Source organism: Oncorhynchus kisutch, linkage group LG17, assembly GCF_002021735.2.
Source record: "Oncorhynchus kisutch isolate 150728-3 linkage group LG17, Okis_V2, whole genome shotgun sequence".
Lineage (NCBI taxonomy): Eukaryota > Metazoa > Chordata > Actinopteri > Salmoniformes > Salmonidae > Oncorhynchus > Oncorhynchus kisutch.
Window position 1 is genome coordinate 48,896,389 of NC_034190.2, and position 20,184 is coordinate 48,916,572.

Consider the following 20,184-nt stretch of genomic DNA (forward strand, 5'->3'; position numbering starts at 1 on the left):
CTCAATCTCACACAAATTATCATGGGACCCAACAGGTACAACCCTATATCCGTAAACACGGGCACCCTCATAGATATCATCCTGACCAAAATGCACTCTTAAATACACCTCCGCTGTCTTCAACCAGGATCTCAGCGATCATTGCCTCATTGCCTGCATCCATAGTGGGTCCGCGGTCAAAATACCACCACTCATCACTGTCAAATGCTCCCTAAAACACTTCAGCGAGCAGGCCCTTCGATCGATCGACCTGCCCCGGCTATCCTGGAAGGATATTGACCTCATTCCGTCAGTAGAGGATGCCTGGTTATTCTTTAAAAATGCTTTGTTCACTCCAGACCTGACTGACCTTGACCAGCACAAAAACATCCTGTGGCATACTGCATTAGCATCGAATAGCCCCCGCGATCTGCAACTTTTCAGGGCAGTTAGGAACCAATATACACAGACAGTTAGGAAAGCAAAGGCTAGCTTTTTCAAACAGAAATTTGCATCCTGTAGCACAAACTCCAAAAAGTTCTGGGACACTGTAAAGTCCATGGAGAATAAGAGCACCCTCCTCCCAGCTGGCCACTGCACTGACTCTAGGAAACACTGTCACCACTTATAAATCTACAATAATTGAACATTTCAATAAGCATTTTTCTACGGCTGGCCATGCTTTCCACCTGGCTACCCCTTCCCCCGGTCAACAGCTCTGCACCCCCCACAGCAACTTGCCCAAGCCTCCCCATTTCTCCTTCACCCAAATCCAGATTGTGTTCTGAAATGTTCTGAAGAGCTGCAAAATCTGGACCCCTACAAATCAGCTTAGCTAGACAATCTGGACACTATCTTTCTAAAATGATCCACCGCAATTGTTGCAACCCCTATTACTAGCCTGTTCAACCTCTCTTTCGTATCATCTGAGATCCCTAAAGATTTGAAAGCTGCCACGGTCATCCCCCTCTTCAAAGGGGGTGACACTCTAGACCCAAACTGTTACAGACCTATATCTATCCTACCCTGCCTTCTAACAGATCACCGAACATTTCGAATCCCACTGTACCTTCTCCGCTATGCAATCTGGTTTCTGAGCTGCTCATGGGTGCACCCCAGCCACGCTCAAGGTCCTAAATGATATCATAACCGCCATTGATTAAAGACAATACTGTGCAGCCGTATTCATCTACCCGGCCAAGGCTTTCGACTCTGTCAATCACCACATTCTTATCGGCAGACTCAATATCCTTGGTTTCTCAAATGACTGTCTCGCCTGGTTCACCAACTACTCCTCAGACAGTGTTCAGTGTGTCAAATCGGAGGGCCTGTTGTCCGGACCTCTGGCAGTCTCTATGGGGGTGCCACAGGGTTCAATTCTCTGGCCAACTCTTTTGTCTGTATACATCAATGATGTCACTCTTGCTGCTGCTGATTCTCTGATCCACCTCTACACAGACGACACCATTCTGTATACTTCTGGCCCGTCTTTGGACACTGTGTTAACAAACTTCCAGACGAGCCTCAATGCCATACAACTCTCCTTCCGTGGCCTCCAACTGCTCTTGAATGCAAGAAAAACTAAATGCGTGTTCTTCAACCGATCGCTGCCCTCACCCGCCCGTCTAGCATCACTACTCTGGGCGGTTCTGACTTAGAATATGTGAACTACAAATACCTAGGTGTCTGGTTGGACTATAAACTCTCCTTCCAGACTCACATTAAGCATCTCCAATCCAAAAATAAATCTAGAATCGGCTTCCTATTTCGCAACAAAGCATCCTTCACTGCCAAACATACCCTCGTAAAACAGACTATCTTACCGATCCTTGACTTTGGCGATGTCATTTACAAAATAGCCTCCAACAATCTACTCAGCAAACTGGATGTAGTCTCACAGTGCCATCCGTTTTATCACCAAAGTCCCATATACTACCCACCACTGCGACCTGTATGCTCTCGTTGCCTGGCCCTTACTTCATATTCGTTGCCAAACCCACTTGCTCCAGGTCATCTATAAGTCTTTGCTAGGTAAAGCCCCACCTTATCTCAACTCACTGGTCACCACAGCAGCACCCACCCGTAGTACGCGCTACAGCAGGTATATTTCACTGGTCACCCCCAAAGCCAACTCCCCCTTTGGCCGCCTTTCCTTACAGTTCTCTGCTGCCAATAACTGGAACGAATTGCAAAAATCACTCAAGCTGGAGACTTACATCTCCCTCACTAACTTTAAGCATCAGCTGTCAGAGCAGCTTACTGACAATTGCACCTCTACAGAGCCTATCTGTAAATAGCCCACCCTCATTCCCATGTTGTTGTTTTTTGCTCCATTGCACTCCAGTATCTCTACTTGCACATTCATCTTCTGCGCATCAATCAGTCCAGTGTTTAATTGCTAAATTGTCATTATTTCTCCACTATGGCCTATTTTTTTGCCTTACCTCCCTAATCTTACTACATTTGCACACACTGTATATAGACTTTTCTATTGTGTTAATGACTGTACGTTTGTTTATCCCATGTGTAGCTCTGTTGTTTGTGTCGCACTGCTTTGCTCTATCTTGACCAGGTCACAGTTGTAAATGAGAACTTGTTCTCAGTTGCCCTACCTGGTTAAATAAAGGTGAAATAAAATAAAAATGAATACAACTGTGCTCCATCTTTCCCTCGATCCTGGCTAGTCTCCCAGTCCCTGCTGCTGAAAAACATCCCCACTGCATGATGCTGCCACCACCATGCTTCACCGTAGGTATGGGGACAGGTTTCCTCCAGATTCATCAGACTTGTTTCTTATGGTCTGAGTCCTTTAGATGGCTTTTGGCAAACTCAAGCAGGCTGTCAGAGTGACCATCGGTTCTTGGTCACCTCCCTGATCAAGGCCCTTCTCCCCCATTTGCTCAGTTTTGCCGGGCACCCAGCTCTAGGAAGAGTCTTGGTGGTTCTCAACTTCTTCTATTTAAGAACGATGAAGGCCACTGTGTCCTTGGGGGCCTTCAATGCTGCAGAAATGTTTTGGTACCTGTCCCCATATCTGTGCCTTGACACAATCTTGTCTCGGAGCTCTACTGACAATTCCTTCAACCTCATCGCTTGGTTTTTGCTCTGACATGCACTGCCAACTGTGGGACTTTATAGAGACAGGTGTGTTCCTGTCCTATCAATTGAATTTACCACAGGTGGACTCCAATCAAGTCGTAGAAACATCTCAAGGATGATCAATGGAAACAGGACGCACCTGAGCTCAATTTCGAGTCTCATAGCAAAGGGCCTGAATACTAATGTGAATAAGGTATTTCTGTTTGAAAAAAAATAACTGTTTTAGTTTTGTCATTATGGGGTATTGTGTGTAGATTGATTGTTCACTTAATCCATTTTAGAATAAGGCTTTAACGTAACAAAATGTGAAAAAAGTCAAGGGGTCTGAATACTTTCCGAGTGCACTGTAAGATTAGATTAGATTAGAGAGTTTAATAGTCACATGTACAGGGTTGCAGATGTAATGATGTACAGTGAAATCCTTGCGCTCCGAATCTCTTCAAATTGACACTACTCTACACGAAGGATATACCGCCAATGACAGTCGAACAGTTACATGGATAACATGGCATTACAGTGTTAAGAACCTTGTTAACTTAAATTGGCATGGTTTGCATTTATTTCTTTTTTCTTTTTTTCTTAACCAATCACATTGAGATCACTTCTTAACACTATCCTTTCCACTGGAGGAAAATCGCAACCATTACATTGTTTATGCATTGTTCCGTCGTGCTTCAATTTGACAATCATTTCAATCACTTTATGCGCACCAAAGGTTTCATTCAGGGTAGCATTCTGTGCCAGCGTGAGAGAGTGTGCCATTCACAAAGCATGAGTATGGTCATGGTACGGCTCCCTTTGTTCACCACAGATTTATAATACGTCCACTGTGCATTATGGCGTACAGGTAACTGCCAAAATAATGGAAACACTTGAGTAAATGAGGGATACAAAGTATGTTGAAAGCAAGTGCTTCCACACAGGTGTGCTCCCTGAGTTAATTAAGCAGTTGACCTCCCATCGTGCTTAGGGTCATGTATAAAAAATGCCCAGTTGCCCATGATTTTGGCTTCCATGGCTAGAATAGATCTCGGTGACTTTGAAAGAGGGGTCTTAAAGGGGTCTTAAAGGGGTTTTAAAGGGGTCTTAAAGGGGTTTTAAAGGGGTCTTAAAGGGGTCTTAAAGGGGTTTTAAAGGGGTCTTAAAGGGGTCTTAAAGGGGTCTTAAAGGGAGCGCACGTCTGTGTGTCTCAGTCACCAGATCTCAACCCAATTGAACACTTATGGGAGATTCTGGAGTGGCAAATGGAGAAAGCATTTTCCACCACAAAACACCAAATGACGGAATTTCTCGTGGAAGAATTGTGTCGCATCCCTCCAATAGAGGCCCAGATACTTGTAGAATCTAGGCTACGATTCGTTGAAGCTGTTCTGGCTCACGGTGGCCCAACCCCCTATTAGGACACTTTATGTTGGTGTTTCCTTTTATCTTGGCAGTTACCTGTGTATGCCATTTAGCAGACTTCATTACATTCATATAGCCTGTCACATGACTTTTTCTATATCAAGCCCTGAACCTGCTGCTGCTTTTTTTGGATCTCATCATATAACCTTTGAAGTTTGTAGCACAGTGTCAATCAAATGTGCAAAGACTGTGAGGTGGCAGGTGGATAAGAGATGGGAAGGGGTCTACATTCTGTAGGTATCAGTGGCTTGTGTGTGTGTGTGTGGGGGGGGGGTTTATTGTGTGAGAGGGAAATAAGACACATCGGTTGATCTTATTCCACCGAGTGTGGTTGGTGTGGAGGGGTGGGGTGGGGTGTGGGTGGGGGTTAAGGGGTGGTAGGGGTTATCGGGTGGAGAAGTAATGTACATACATAAACCCTCCTACTCACCCCATACGGTAAGCGATCATTCAATTAATTCCTGTGTTTCAGAAAACTGCAAAAACGTTAAGCAGGGATGAGTGAGAAGACGGACAAACAGACAGACATGAGAAAGGGGATAGAGGGAATCTGGTATAGTACTGTAAGGACAGATGCAACACACAACAACCATATAAACACCCCCCTCCCACTAAAGCAGTGTTTCATCCTCCTGGTCCTGTGGACTCAAAGGGGGGCACATTTTGGTTTTTGCCCTAGCACTACACAGCTGATTCAAATGATCCACTCATCATCTTTGACGATTTGAATCAGGCGTGTAAATGCTAAGGCAAAAACCAAAATGTGCCCCCCTTTGGTTCCCCGGGACCAGGATGAAGAAACACTGCCCTACAAAAACTCACTATCTCATTATCTGTCCTTTTTCCATTCTCCCATCTCCAATTGTCTCTGTTCCCCTCCACCTTCCCTCCTCCATCCACATAGAAGCATCTCACCTGTAGGCTAGAGTTGGCTGAGGGCGGGGTCATGAGGTTCTGCTCTAATAGCGGGTTGATGGGGGTGGTGTCGGGAAGATGAGTGGCGCGCCAGTACACCTCTAGGTATTCAGCCAAGTGCTCACACGCATCCTCCAATTGGTTCTCATCCAAAATGACATCAAACATCTCCTATGAAGGAACAGTGGGAGGGAGATCAATTTCAGACAGTTGGTTGAATTGTAATAGTAGCTGTGAATACTACTGTATGATGGGGTGTCCACGTACAGGGGGGCATTGAGACAGTTTGTCTCCGGCCATCATCTGGACATTCAGGTGTTTGCTCTGAGACTTCCCCCGGGACTTGATCAGCCTCTGGAGCACCTGAGAGAGAGAGGGGAGGAGAGACAGAAAAAGGGGAGGAGAGAGAGAGAAAAAGGGGAAGAGAGAGAGAAAGGTGGGCGAGATAAAAAAAAAGGGCAGGAGAGAGAGAAAAAGGGGAGGAGAGAGAGAAAAAAAGGGGAGGAGAGACAGAAAAAGGGGAGGAGAGACAGAAAAAGGGAAGGAGACAGAAAAAGGGGGGAAGAAAGAGAGTGAGCAAGAGAGAGAGAGAGAGGGAAAAGAGAAGGAAAGAGACAGGGAGAGAGGGTAGCTTTATAAAGAAGGCTTTATAAAGGCTTCATAAAGAAGAGAAATTCAAAAGATGAAAAGATATCTTCATCTAAATCCACTCACACTACATCTGCAGGACATGTACGAAGTGAGGTTGTCTAGCTATGTACCTTTGGCGAGGACACTTTGACGTATACAATGATAGGGGCCAAGGAAGTCTTGGCTAGCTGGGCCGGGTGGTTGATGGTGTCTGCATCCAGAACCACCAGCTGGAGGGTTTTGGCCAGCTCAAATATCCTCTCTATCTCACTCTGGACCTCGGCTGTAGGGGAGAGAGATACATAACATTAGACCTAGAGATCAATCCATGCACTTTGGACGCTTACACACTTAATAGTGTTTACATCGAACAAATGTGCATGTTTAAAGGGAATGTGTGTGTGTGCGTGCATGTGTGTGTCACAGGAGGTTGGTGGCACCTTATTTGGGGAGGACAGGCTTGTGGTAATGAGTGGAATGGTATCAAATACATCAAACACATGGTTTGATGCTGTTCCATTCACTCAAGTCCAGCCATTATTATGAGCCGTCCTCCCCTCAGCAGCCTCCACTGGTGTATGTGTGTACTCACCCAGGCTGGAGCGAGTATTGGATCTCTCCATGATTGGCCTCTTGTTGAGCACAGATCTCTTGGCCAGAGATAGGTCTGCCGTAACGCGTGTGATGGAGATTCTGCAGGTGTCCGAAACAAAACAGGATCAACCCACAATAAACAACATCGACTACAAATACGCTGCTAATACACACTACAGACAAAAAAAAAGATCACAGCGATGAATGTCATGGAGGTTCAGAGAGAGATCAAACTGAGGGCGAGCAAACAAAAGAACACCTGTGTCATAGATGTACATAAAAGAGAGAAGTAGCCTAGCGGTTAAGAGCGTTGGGCCAGTAACCCGAAAGGTCGTTGGTTCTAATTCCCGAGCCGACTAGATGAAAAACCTGTCTGTGCCCTTGAGCAAGGCACTTAACCCTAATTGTCTCTCTGGATAAGAGTGTCTGCTAAGTGGCGCAAATGTTAACAAACAACTAGCTACTTTAATGTGCAGCTGACGATTAGTCAGGATGCCTGTATATACAGTACTAACCGTCCGTCGAACCTGTGTTTCAGGAAGTCAAACAGAGCTTTCTGCATCATATCTGTTACCTGAGAGAGGGTAGAGAAAGACAAAGAGATCTTGGATGCATATCATTGTCAATCAAACTATCTCAGCATCAGTGGAACAAACGTACAACTTTACCACCATTGCTTCTAAGTCTAAGCCCCCAGCATCAAAAGGCACACTTGGCAAGACAATCAACAAGTGTGCGAGGAATCCTGTTGCCTAAAGAAGTATACACTGAGTGTACAAAACATTAAGAACACCTTCCTAATATTGAGTTGCACCCCCCCCCCCTCTTTTGCCCTCAGAACAGCCTCAATTCGTCGGGGCAATTTGATTGAGATCTGGTGACTGGACAGGCCACTGCAGTAAGCTGAATTCACTGTCATGTTCATGGAATCATTCCTGGACAATCCTAGCCTTGTGGCATGGAGCATTATATTAGCACATGGATACACTGCTGCCATGAAGGGATGCACCTGATTGGCTATGATGTTCAGATGTCCTGTGGCATTCAAACGTTGCTCCACTTTTATCAAGGTGCCCAATATGTGCCATGAAAACGCACCCCACACCATCACACCACCACCACCAGCCTGCAATGTTGACACACGGCATGATGGATGCATGTACCGATGTACTTTTCTCCACACCCTAGTCCTCCCATCAGCGTGAAACAGCAGGAACCCGGGATTCATCAGACCAGGCAATGTTTTTCCAATTCTCCAGTGTCCAGGGTTTTTGTTCTTTAGCCCACAGCAACTGCAGTTCCTTGTTTTTTGCTCAAAGAAGTGGGAACTCTGTAAGGTCGTCGGCTGCCAAACCCCATTCGTGTCTGGATACAACGAGTTGTGCACTCTTCCATGGATCTTTGGGCACCAATGTTGTAATGGACTGTCAGTTGACTAACTGTAGCCCATCTGTTGCTCTGCACAATTCGTGTCAGTCTCCTTTGTCGTCTTTTATCAACGACACGTTTTCAACCACTGGCTTGCCGTTGGCTTGATGTCCTTTGGGTGGTGGACCATTCTTGATACACACAGTAAACTGTTGAGCGTGAAGAACCCTGCAACGTTGCAATTCTCGAACCGGTGCGCCTGGCACACTCAAACCGGTGCGCCTGGCACACTCAAACCGGTGCGCCTGTCACCTACTACCATACCCCGTTCAAAGGCACTTCAATCTTTTGTCTTGCCCATTCACCCTCTGAATGGCACACATACACCACCCATGTCTCAATTGTCTCAAGGGTTAAAAAAAAAAACTTCTTTGACCGGTCTCCTCCCCTTCATCTACATTGATGGAAGTGGATTTAACAGGTGACATCAATAAGGGATCATATCTTTCCCCTTGATTCACCTGGCCAGTCTATGTCGTGGAAAGAGCAGGTGTACTAGTGTTCTGTACACTCAGTGTACTTTGAAATTCATTGAAACTGAACCCCAGATGAAAGAAGCATCTAAAAATAGATCAATGAATTAGCCATGCTTGGTGTTCATTCCACTGTCTGAATTGGGATGTTATTATTCAGCTGTGGAGCCGAGGGAGAAATGTGAATCATTATCACTAGATGGAGCTGACAAGAGGCGGTTCTTAACTGGTTCTAAGACCGTGTTTCTCAACCAACCGCTCCTTCAGACGGTTAGCTTAAGCTGACCGCCATTTGCAAGTGTAATTCAGTCCTCCAAAGTAGAAGGACCAAAGGTTGCCTTCCCCTAGTAGAAACGTTGTTCTTGGCCTCTTGCTAGAAGGGGGAGCGAGAGACACTTACCTCATACCCCTTCAGTGACGGCCCCACTAAGACCACCGGCCGCATAGACGGGACCACGTCATACGGAGGAATGTGTTCCTGTGTGAAACAAGAGAGAAAGAGATCAAGAGAAAGATAGAGAGCGTGGTCAATCAAAGTTCCTGTCGGTTTCACCCTTTGAAACAGGTTCATGTTTTTTTTTTATACGACATTAAAAACGTACCTGCTTTTGCTTCGGTTTGTCTTTTGAAAACGAGAAAAGTACAATCAGTGACATAAGATATTATATCAGTGAGTGAGAAGAAAGATCAAGGTTGAATTTATAATACAGTATTCGATTCCTGAGAAAATGGTCTGAGGGTGTAATGCTTATACTCACCACCAGATGGCGGCGTTGTCCTCCAGCTCCCAGACACCATGTCACCCAGACTGGAGGAAGAGTTCCCCCCTCTTTTCCTGCACAACAGACATTTCAGAACAAAGGTGACGGGTTAATTATGAAGAAGCCCAGTTCAATGTTAGTTTGAGGATACGTTACAATATGAAATTATGACCGCGATATTCCTCTAATGTCCCATATTCTTACAAACATCAGGACATGTTGGTTCACCTTTGCTCGTGTTTGAGTCTCATAGCCTCCAGGCGTAAAGGGCTGGGGATGAAGGTGATGTCTGCCCCCTCCTTCACCAGACGACCAATCCACCAATCATTGTTGTACTTCTGTTACAACAACATAACTCAACATTACACCATGGGCACTGCTTGATCCAGGTCATTATTGTAGCTACTTCTGGAAGTACAATGGACAGTATTTCTCAATATCACCTAACACAGCACGATACAAATCAGTGTATCAGTGTATAATATCTAACCCGATTAACATAATTACGTGGAATGACCGTGTGGATGCTTTCCACAGCGGCTGTTGTTTCCATGATGAACAGAGGGGAGAGGGGTGAGAAGAGTGAGTCCTCCCTCCACAGTTCCTCACCTCCTTAATGTGCAGGAAGTCTTTGGCTTCGAAGTTGATTGCAGCTCCTTGAACGGGACAGTCCTCATCCAGAGCCCCACAGAAAGCCACGTTGGTCTTCACCGCAAACGCTACAGGTTTAGACTGCAGGGACCGACAACAAACAACATTTCAGTTAGAGTTACCAATAGTGTGTGTGTGTGTGTGTGCGTCCGTGCGTGCGTTCATCTGTGAGTATGTGTGTGTGTGTGTGCGTTTCATAACAAAACACACCTTAGCTCTGTCGAGCTGGAGCTGGGCCTGGCGCTCGGCTTCACGCCGATACGCCTCGCGGTCCTCCTCCGCTGACAGGTCGGAGTCCGACGGTCTACTGTTGTACGAATCAGCCGACCCCTGGAGAGGGAGAGGAGAGGTTACGTAAAAACACCTTTCACTGCACCTATGTATGCGACAACCCAACATATTTTTGACATTTACTTGTATTGGTTGTGAGACAAATATAGAGGTGGTGGTGGTTGATATCAGGACAGGGGTCTGAGGTGAGGTAAGAGCCTGAAGAACCATACACAAAGACAGCCTCTCTCTTACACACACACGTGTATGCACACACACACACACACACACAGACAGACACACACACACAGACAGACACACACACACACACACACACACACACACACACACACACACACACACACACACACACACACACACACACACACACACACACAACCTGCTACATCACATTCCTGCTGTCATCTAAATAGTGGTGACAGTCACAGATCACACAGACAATAGCCTGCAGACTGAAACCTATTCTTCTGTTGTGTCATACTGGAGGCAATATACACACACTCTAACACATCATATTTTCTCTTTCTTTGACATTTCTCTCTTCATCATCATCCACTTTGTCTCCTGCTTCCTCTCCCCCACACTAGCTCTCTGCTTGGTACACCAAATATAGCACAAAGGATATAGTGGCCTCCTCTCTCTTCTGCCCCCCTCATCCCCCAGCAATGCGGTGCAGCACACATACATCCCTTATCCTCCCTGCATATCCTCTATGGACTTCTGCTTGTTAGTAAAATATACTGTCTATACATCTCATTAATAATTGAGTGGCCTAATATGAGGACACGCCCCAGGATCCTGTCGTGGACGACAATGGCATTGTGAGAGAAGTGGATGAAAACAATGACTTCATAGCGTCGATAAACAAACGCCTTGCTGACATTAAGATGCATTATTAGGTCAGAGTAGCTAATGGTCCTGCACAGGTGCTATCTAGTAGGCTATTTATCAAATGGTGTCAAATGATTCAGCGGATGAATGCGGAAAACCACAAGGCTGTAAGAGTTATTCAAACTATCAACCACAATAGGGATACATGAGCAAAATGAAAATCCTTTGCCAAAAACAGAAAAGGGAGGGAAAAAAAGATCATATTTGTACTTCTCAACAGAGGAGAGAGAGACAGAAGTGTTGTGCTTGGTGCAGTCTGGGCGGAGTACAGTATATCTCTGCTCCCCTATATTTGGCTCCTCTGAAGAAACTCAGCCCTGATTCTGTCAACACTACAGCAAACAAAGCCGGCCGGACTGGGGAACAGAGTTAGAGCAGAGAGAGAAAGGGGTGGATAGAGAGATAGGGGGGGGGGGCACTCTGGGGCTTTATGAACCTCTCTGTGCTGATGTACACACACACACACACACACACACACACACACACACACACACACACACACACACACACACACACACACACACACACACACACACACACACACACACACACACACACACACACTTCTATTACCTACACCTCTATTCATCTGACCAGCCTCAGCCTCGTAACAACAGTACGACGCCATCTTGAATTTTCCTACCTGCATCATACTATATACATAATGTTGAGACAGCACAAAGCAGTCATTTGAATACGACGACAGGGGAGCCTTGAATGCTCTATCACTAGGCTTCTATGGTATAACTGAATAAGATTTTCAGCACAAACATTCTTCAAGCCAACACTGCACCAATGCTAGAGTGGTCTGTGCCTGAGAGAGAGAGAGAGAGAGAGAGAGAGAGAGAGAGAGAGAGAGAGAGAGAGAGAGAGAGAGAGAGAGAGAGAGAGAGAGAGAGAGAGAGAGAGAGAGAGAGAGAGAGAGAGAGAGAGAGAGAGAGAGAGAGAGAGAGAGAGAGAGAGAGAGAGAGAGAGAGAGAGAGAGAAAGAAAGAGGGAGAGAGAGAGAGAGAGAGAGAGAGAGAGAGAGAGAGAGAGAGAGAGAAAGGGGAAGTGGGGGGGGTAGAGTTAGAGGCGTATATTAAAGGAGAAAGACACAGAGATGAGCATTGGAAAGGGGAAACGAGAGAGATGCATTCAAAGATAAGGAGAGGTGCAGAAAGCGCTGAATGGAGGGAGGGAGGGAGGGAGGGAGGGAGGGAGGGAGGGAGGGAGGGAGGGAGGGGAGGGAGGGAGGGAGGGAGGGAGGGAGGGAGGGAGGGAGGGAGAAAGAGTTTATGTAATGAGATACGCATAGGTGATCTTAGGATTTAGATTAGACAATAAAATTGTGTGAAGGAGGGGAGGGACAGAGTGATGGTGGGTGGAGGAGGAGATTGTGAGACAGACAGACAGACAGACCTGACTGATTAAGAAAGCAGCACTGGATGCTGACACAGGCGTGAAACTGTATTCCTGCGCTCTGTAGCAGCGCTGTATTCAATGTGAACAAACTGTACTTAACCGAACACACGAACGCACACACACATGCACTCAAACACAGACACACACACAGCCATGTTTACTAGACGTACATGGCAGGAGTGGGAAAAGAGCCGTATCTAAGTGCTTCTTAATGACTTTAGCGTGCTGAGAGAGTCGCCTGGGCTGCCATGCCCAGCCATTATTAAAGTGTAGAGATCAGCTCTGAGAGAGTCTCCTGGGCTGCCATGCCCAGCCATTATTAAAGTGTAGAGATCAGCTCTGAGAGAGTCTCCTGGGCTGCCATGCCCAGCCATTATTAAAGTGTAGAGATCAGCTCTGAGAGAGTCTCCTGTGCTGTCATGCCCAGCCATTATTAAAGTGTAGAGATCAGCTCTGAGAGAGTCTCCTGGGCTGCCATGCCCAGCCATTATTAAAGTGTAGAGATCAGCTCTGAGAGAGTCTCCTGTGCTGTCATGCCCAGCCATTATTAAAGTGTAGAGATCAGCTCTGAGAGAGTCTCCTGGGCTGCCATGCCCAGCCATTATTAAAGTGTAGAGATCAGCTCTGAGAGAGTCTCCTGGGCTGCCATGCCCAGCCATTATTAAAGTGAGCACTGGAGCAGGGGACCTCACACCTGCTGCTGGAATCCCTCCACTCACACTTACACCCCTGGCTTCACACACACACACACACACACACACACACACACACACACACACACACACACACACACACACACACACACACACACACACACACACACACACACACACACACACACGCACACGCACACACACACAGACACACGCACAGACACAGACACAGACACACACGCACGCGCACACACACACAGACACGCACACGCATACACACACAGACACAGACACACCACTTTCATATTCATTAATCTGTAACTGTGGTTCCCAAACTTTTTATAGTCCCGTTCAAACATTCAACCTCCAGCTGCATACCCCATCTAGCACCAGGGTCAGCTCATTCTCAAATGTTGTTTTTGCCATCATTGTAAGCCTGCCACACACACACTATACGATACATTTATTAAACATAAGAATGAGTGGGAGTTTTTGTTTCAACCCGGCTCGTGGGAGGTGACAGAGAGCACTTATAGAACCAGGGCACAAATAATAATATAATAATAATCAATACTTTTGCTCTTTAGTTAACCATCTTACATGTAAAACCTTATTTTTTCATTGAAAATTGTGACTAACTCACCACAGGTTAATGAGAAGGGTGTGTTTGAAAGGATGCACATAACTCTGCAATGTTGGGTTGTATTGGAGAGAGTCTCAGTCTTAAATAATTTTCCACACACAGTTTGTGCCTGTATTTAGTTTTCATGCTAATGAGGGCCGAGAATCCACTCTCACATGGGTACGTGGTTGCAAAGGGCATCAGTGTCTTAACAGCGCGATTTGCCAAGGCAGGATACTCTGAGCGCAGCCCTATCCAGAAATCTGGCAGTGGCTTCTGATTAAATACAAAAATTGCAGAACTTCTTGTTGCAATTTTGATGAGGCTCTCTTGTTCAGATATCGGTAAGTGGACTGGAGGCAGGGCATGAAAGGGATAATGAATCCAGTTGTTTGTATCATCCGTTTTGGGAAAGAACCTGCGTATTTGCGCACCCAACTCACTCGGGTGCTTAGCTATTTCACATTTGACATTGTCTGTAAGCTTGATTTGCACACAACAAAAATCATACAATGATGGAAAGACCTGTGTGTTGTCCTTGTTAATGCAGACAGAAAATAGCTTCTTAATCATAGCCTCAATATTGTCCCGCACATTGAATATAGTTGCGGAGAGTCCCAGTAATCCTAGATTCAGATCATTCAGGTGAGAAAAAACATCACCCAGATAGGCCAGTCGTGTGAGAAACTCATCATCATGCAAGAGGTCAGACAAGTGAAACTTTAAGCTCGTCTCTCAAAAAAACATGTCAATACTTTGCCCCTTGATAACCAGCACACTTCTGTATGTTGTAAAAGTGTTACATGGTCGCTGCCCATATCATTGCGTAGTGCAGAAAATACACGACAGTTCAGGGGCCTTACTTTAACAAAGTTAACCATTTTCCATGTAGTGTCCAAAATGTCTTACAAGCTTTCAGGCATTCCCTTGGCAGCAAGAACCTCTCAGTGGATGCTGCAGTGTAGCCAAGTGGCGTCGGGAGCAACTGCTTGTACGCGCGTTAACACTTCACTATGTCTCCCTGTCATGGCTTTTGTGCCATCAGTACAGATACCAAAACATCTTGACCCCCAAAAGTCCATTTGATGTCACAAAGCTGTCCAGTACTTAAAAAATATCCTATCCTGTTGTCCTGGTTTGCAGTGGTTTACAGAAGAGGATGTCTTCCTTAATTAATTGACCCCCCATAAACGTAATGGACAAATACCAAGAGCTGTAACACATATAATTCACTGGCTTGTATGCGAAGCAGTAAATGTTTCAAAACATCTCCTGCCATGTCACTGATGTGTCATGAGACAGTGTTGTTTGATGAAGGCATTTGTCTGTATAGTTTTTTTGGCCTTTTCCCCCAGCATTGTCCCAGCCATATCCGCGGCAGCAGGAAGAATGAAGTCCTCCACAATAGTATGGGGCTTGCCTGTCCTAGCCACTCGGTAGCTCACCATATAAGACGATTCTAGCCCCTTCTTATTCATGGTATCTGTTGCTTTTATACATGTCTTACTACTAGAAAGTCATCTTAATTTTCGCTCAAAAAACTCCCGTGGCTTATTTTTTATTTTATGTCTGCGCAAGAGTTAAGGTTTCATGAAGTTGTGAGATAGTACTTTTGCAAATTTAACACACCGTGGCTGAGGAAAGGCACTACTCCCAATATAAGTGAACCCCAAATCAATGTAGTTCTCATCATATTTGCACCTTTTCGATGGTCCAAGGTCCCTGTCTGTTGTTCGGTGTTTTCCTGGGTAAGGTGGCAGTAGCTCTTTGGCTGCATCAGATTCACAACTGTCAGTGTCCATGCTAGCTGGGCTAACAACAAATGTAGAATTACTGATGCTAGCATTGGATGTGTTCGTGGAAGCAGAACAACTTGTGTCGTCGACAGGTGCAGGTGTAGTACTGCTGGTAGTAGCAGTACTACCAGTAGATGTCACGCTCGTCGTAATGAGTAGACCAAGGTGCAGCATGAGTAGAGTTCCACATATTTTTTATAAATCGAAACTCAATAAACAAAAACAATAAAGCACAAACGAAACGTGACGCTACTGGTGTGCACTCAGTCAACTAAATGTATACAAGATCCCACGAATAAACAATGGGAAATGACTACCTAAATATGATTCCCAATGAGAGACAATGGTAAACAGCTGCCTCTGATTGGGAACCATATCAGGCCACCATAGAAGTACATTTCATCTAGACGACCGTGGATAGTCGCCGGAGGCTTCAGACCGTGGATCGTTGCCGGAGGAACCGGACCATAGACCGTCGCTGGAGGCTCCGGACCGCCAACTGTAGACCGTCTCAGGAGGTTCCGGACAGTAGACCGTATCAGGAGGTTCCGGACTGTAGACTGTCTCAGGAAGTTCCGGACCCGATACCATCTTAGGAGGTTCCGGACTGTAGACCCTCTCAGGAGGTTCCGGACTGTGGACCATCGCTGGAGGTTCCAGACTGTGAAACGTCGCCAGAAGCTCTGGACTGGAAACAGTCGCCGGAAGCTCTGGTCTGGGAACTGTCGCCGGAAGCTCTGGACTGTGGAGGCGCACTGGAGGCCTGATGCGTGGTGCCGGCACTGGTGGTACCGGGCTGGTGACACGCACCTCAGGGCGAGTGCGTGGAGGAGGCACAGGACGTACTGGACTGTGGAGGCGCACTGGAGGCCTGATGCGTGGGACAAGTACAGGTGACACCAGACGGATGACACGCACCTCAGGGCGAGTGCGAGGAAGAGGCACTGGACGTCTGGACTGTGGAGGCGCACTGAAGGCCTAATGTGTGGGACCGGTACAGGTGGCACCGGGCTGATGACACGCACCTCAGGGCGAGTGCGGGGAGGAGGCACAGGACGCACTGGACTGTGGAGGCACACTGGAGGTCTAGAGCGCAGAGCTGGCACCACCCTTCCTGACTGGATCACTCACTCCAGCCCGGCAAGTGCGGGAAGCTGGCACAGGATATCCTGGACCGAGGAGACGTACTGGAGACCAGGAGCGTTGAGCAGGCACAATCCGTCCTGGCTGAATGCCCACTCTAGCACGGCAACTGTGGGAAGCTGGAACAGAGTGCACCAGGCTGTGAATGCGCACTGGAGACACAGTACGCATCACCGCATAGCACGGTGCCTGACCGGTCACACACTCCCCACGGTAAGCACGGGGAGTTGGCTCAGGTCTAAACCCTGACTCCAAACAATTTCCCTGTGTGCCCCCCCCCATTTTTTGGGGCTGCCTCTTGCCCCAACCAACACAGAGAATAAACAGCTTACTATGGTCAGGGCGTGACAGTAGAGCTATTATGTGTCTCTAAGGGCCTTACTTTTTTTTAACCATTTATCAATTTTTCGAGCAAATGGAATGAGCAGCAGCTATGCTTGGCTACATACGTACCATTAGTGGAATTCCCGTGACAAGTAACGGTTAATGTGATTGGATGTTAATTATTTAACTAGGCTACCTGTATTTGACATTGTGTTGTTATTTCGATGAACACTAGATGGTTTAATTTTATTTTTTGGCAGTGAAACGAGGCTACTCAGGCAAGAAGAAAAACTCACCCAAATGTATGGCCCCGTTGGAAAATATAAATGGACTGTTTTTTGTATGTTTATTTGGTGTACCCAGACGGCATTGCTTACCCCATTTTGGGAATACCTGATCTGGAAGAATTCAGGGGATGTGACAAATAAACTCGAAACGGGGGAATGTTTACTGGTTGCTCAGGAGGTAAAGGGGAAGTCAGATGTGTGGAATAAATTTGACTAGTTGTGGAAAATACTGGAGATCTAGAAAAATAAGGTAAGGAGCCAGCACTGCGTACATATTGTGTGCCAAACAGGTGCCGTTAGATTCCAATATCATTTCTCTGGCCTTTTGGAACAATGTAAATACCAGAGAGTCTGTTGTAACATTTGATTTGTTTTTGCCTTTTTGCCTTTATTACAGCAAAGACTAAAACCAGTCGCATTCATTCATGAATGCAATTTCCAACATGGAACGGTTTATTTTTTGTTTGTGCTAATTTTTCAAGGGTCACTTTGTTATTTTATTTAAAACTTTGAATGCATGTCAAATCGTGAGCGACGGGTATGCTGTGTGATGATATTAATAAATGAATGATTGATTGATACAGTACTCTAGCCTTTATACGTTTTGAAATATAGGCCTAAGTAAGTTCCGCTATTCAGACTAAACAGGATGCTTAGTCTGGCCTACAGCTCGATGGTGGTTATACAAGGCTCCTATACTAAGCCTACTAATGATAGTGACATGACTTATTACTATAATAATGATGATCATAACAATAATAGTAATAAGAACAATAAGGAGATCAAGAAAAAGGAGGGTTATTATTTTTTATAAATAGTCTATGCTTTTTATGACAATTTGGAACCGTGTAAATAACACTACATAGATTATAAATAATACCAGAGAGGCTGTTCTAAAGGAAAAAGTGTAAAGTCTTCATTACAGTATAGCAAAGATCAAAACCAGCCGAATGTGTTTATGTTGTGGTTGCATGAGGCTTTGGTTCTCCTGGAATCAGTAGGCTATTAAACAAACACTCAAACAGGCAACAGAAGCACGATCTGTCTTGTTTCTGTAGATATACAGTGCCTTTGGAAAGTATTCAGACAGCTTGAAATGTTCCACTATTTGTTAATTAAGTTACAGCCCTATTCTAAAATTGACTTCAAAAATATGTTCCTCAGCAATCTACACACAATACCCCATAATGACAAAGAAAACATGTTTTTAGACATTTTTGCTAACTTATAAAAAAAAGAAAGAAGAAACAGAAACACTTTATTTACATCAGTATTCAGACCCTTTGCTATGAGACTTGAAATTTAACTCAGGTGCATCCTGTTTTCAATTATCATCCTTGAGATGTCTTTACAACTTGATTGGAGTCAACCTGTGGTAAATTCAATTGATTGACATGATTTGGAAAGGCACACACTTGTCTAAGGTCGCACAGTTGACAGTGCATATGTCAGAGCAAAGAAAAAGCAATGAGGTTGAAGGAATTGCCCGTAGAGCTCCAAAACAGGATTGTGTTGAAGCACAGATCTGGGGAAGGGTGCCAAAAAATGTCTGCAGCATTGAAGGTCCCCAAGAACACAGTGGCCTCCATCATTCTTAAATAGAAGACATTTGGAACCACCAAGACTCTTCCGAGAGCTGGCCGTCCCAGCCAAACTGAGCAATCGGGGGAGAAGGGCCTTGGTCAGGGAGGTGACCAAGAACCCGATGGTCACTCTGACAGAGCCATAGAGTTCTTCTGTGGCGATAAGAGAACCTTCCAGAAGGACAACCATTTCTGCAGCACTCCACCAATTAAGCCTTTATGGTAGAGTCACCAGATGGAAGCCAGCCCTCAGTAAAAAGGCACATGACAGCCCGCTTGGAGTTTGACAAAAAGCACCTAAAGACTCTCAGACCATGAGAAACAAGATTCTCTGGTCTGATGAATCCAAGATTGAACTCTTTGGCCTGAATGCCACGTGTCACGTCTGGAGGAAATCTGGCACCATCCCTATGGTGAAGCATGGCGGTGGCAGCATCATGCTGTGGGGATGTTTTTCAGTGGCATGGACTGGGAGACAAGTCAGGATCGAGGCAAAGATTAACGGAGCAAAGTACAGAGAGATCCTTGATGAAAATCTGCTCCAGATCGCTCCGGACCTCAGACTGGGGCAAAGGTTAACCTTCCAACAGGACAACGATCCTAAGCGCACAGACAAGACAACGCAGGAGTGGTTTCGGGACAAGTCTCTGAATGTCCTTGAGTGGCTTGAACCCGATCAAACATCTCTGGAGAGACCTGAAGATAGCTGTGGTGTAACGCTCCCCATCCAACCTGACAGAGCTTGAGAGGATCTGCAGAAAAGAATGTGAGAAACCCCCCAAATACAGGTGTGCCAAGCTTGTAGTGTCATACTCAAGAAGACCCGAGGCTGTAATCGTTGCCAAAGGTTCTTCAACAAAGTACTGAGTGAAGGGTCTGAATACTTATGTAAATGTGATATTTCCTTTTGCTTTGTCATTATTGGGTATTGTGTGTAGATTGATGAGGGAAAATAACAATTGAATCAATTTTAGAATAAGGCTGTAACGTAACAAAATGTGGATAAAGTCAAGGGGTCTGAATACTTTCTAAATGGACTGTAAAAGCCAGGCACCTTTAACATTTCGGTCATTGATTATAGACCCAATTAAGTTGGGGTTTCCTCTCTCCCCACTTTTCTTCTACAATTAGGAAACGGGCTGTTTTTTCACCTCCTAACTCCGCTGCTGCCACCACTGCATTGTTCTCAACGCCGATATGCTGGTTAACTTTGCTATTATGCACACAGCAACATAGTCTAGGAAAAGACGACAACTC

At 45.7% G+C, this 20,184-nt stretch overlaps 1 protein-coding gene across 1 annotated transcript in view; it reads right to left on the reverse strand.

Moving 5' to 3' along the window:
* cacnb3a (calcium channel, voltage-dependent, beta 3a) overlaps window positions 1-20,184 on the reverse strand; it is a 32,351-nt gene that overhangs the window by 5,442 nt on the left and 6,725 nt on the right. Inside the window, exons 3-13 of the mRNA XM_031793969.1 lie at window positions 10,145-10,264; window positions 9,893-10,015; window positions 9,512-9,621; window positions 9,281-9,357; window positions 9,125-9,144; window positions 8,923-9,000; window positions 7,137-7,195; window positions 6,620-6,720; window positions 6,159-6,310; window positions 5,665-5,760; window positions 5,398-5,568 (exon numbers count right to left, since the gene is read on the reverse strand). Coding sequence (XP_031649829.1) covers window positions 5,398-5,568; window positions 5,665-5,760; window positions 6,159-6,310; window positions 6,620-6,720; window positions 7,137-7,195; window positions 8,923-9,000; window positions 9,125-9,144; window positions 9,281-9,357; window positions 9,512-9,621; window positions 9,893-10,015; window positions 10,145-10,264 — 1,107 coding nt within the window. The remainder of the gene's footprint in view (window positions 1-5,397; window positions 5,569-5,664; window positions 5,761-6,158; window positions 6,311-6,619; window positions 6,721-7,136; window positions 7,196-8,922; window positions 9,001-9,124; window positions 9,145-9,280; window positions 9,358-9,511; window positions 9,622-9,892; window positions 10,016-10,144; window positions 10,265-20,184) is intronic.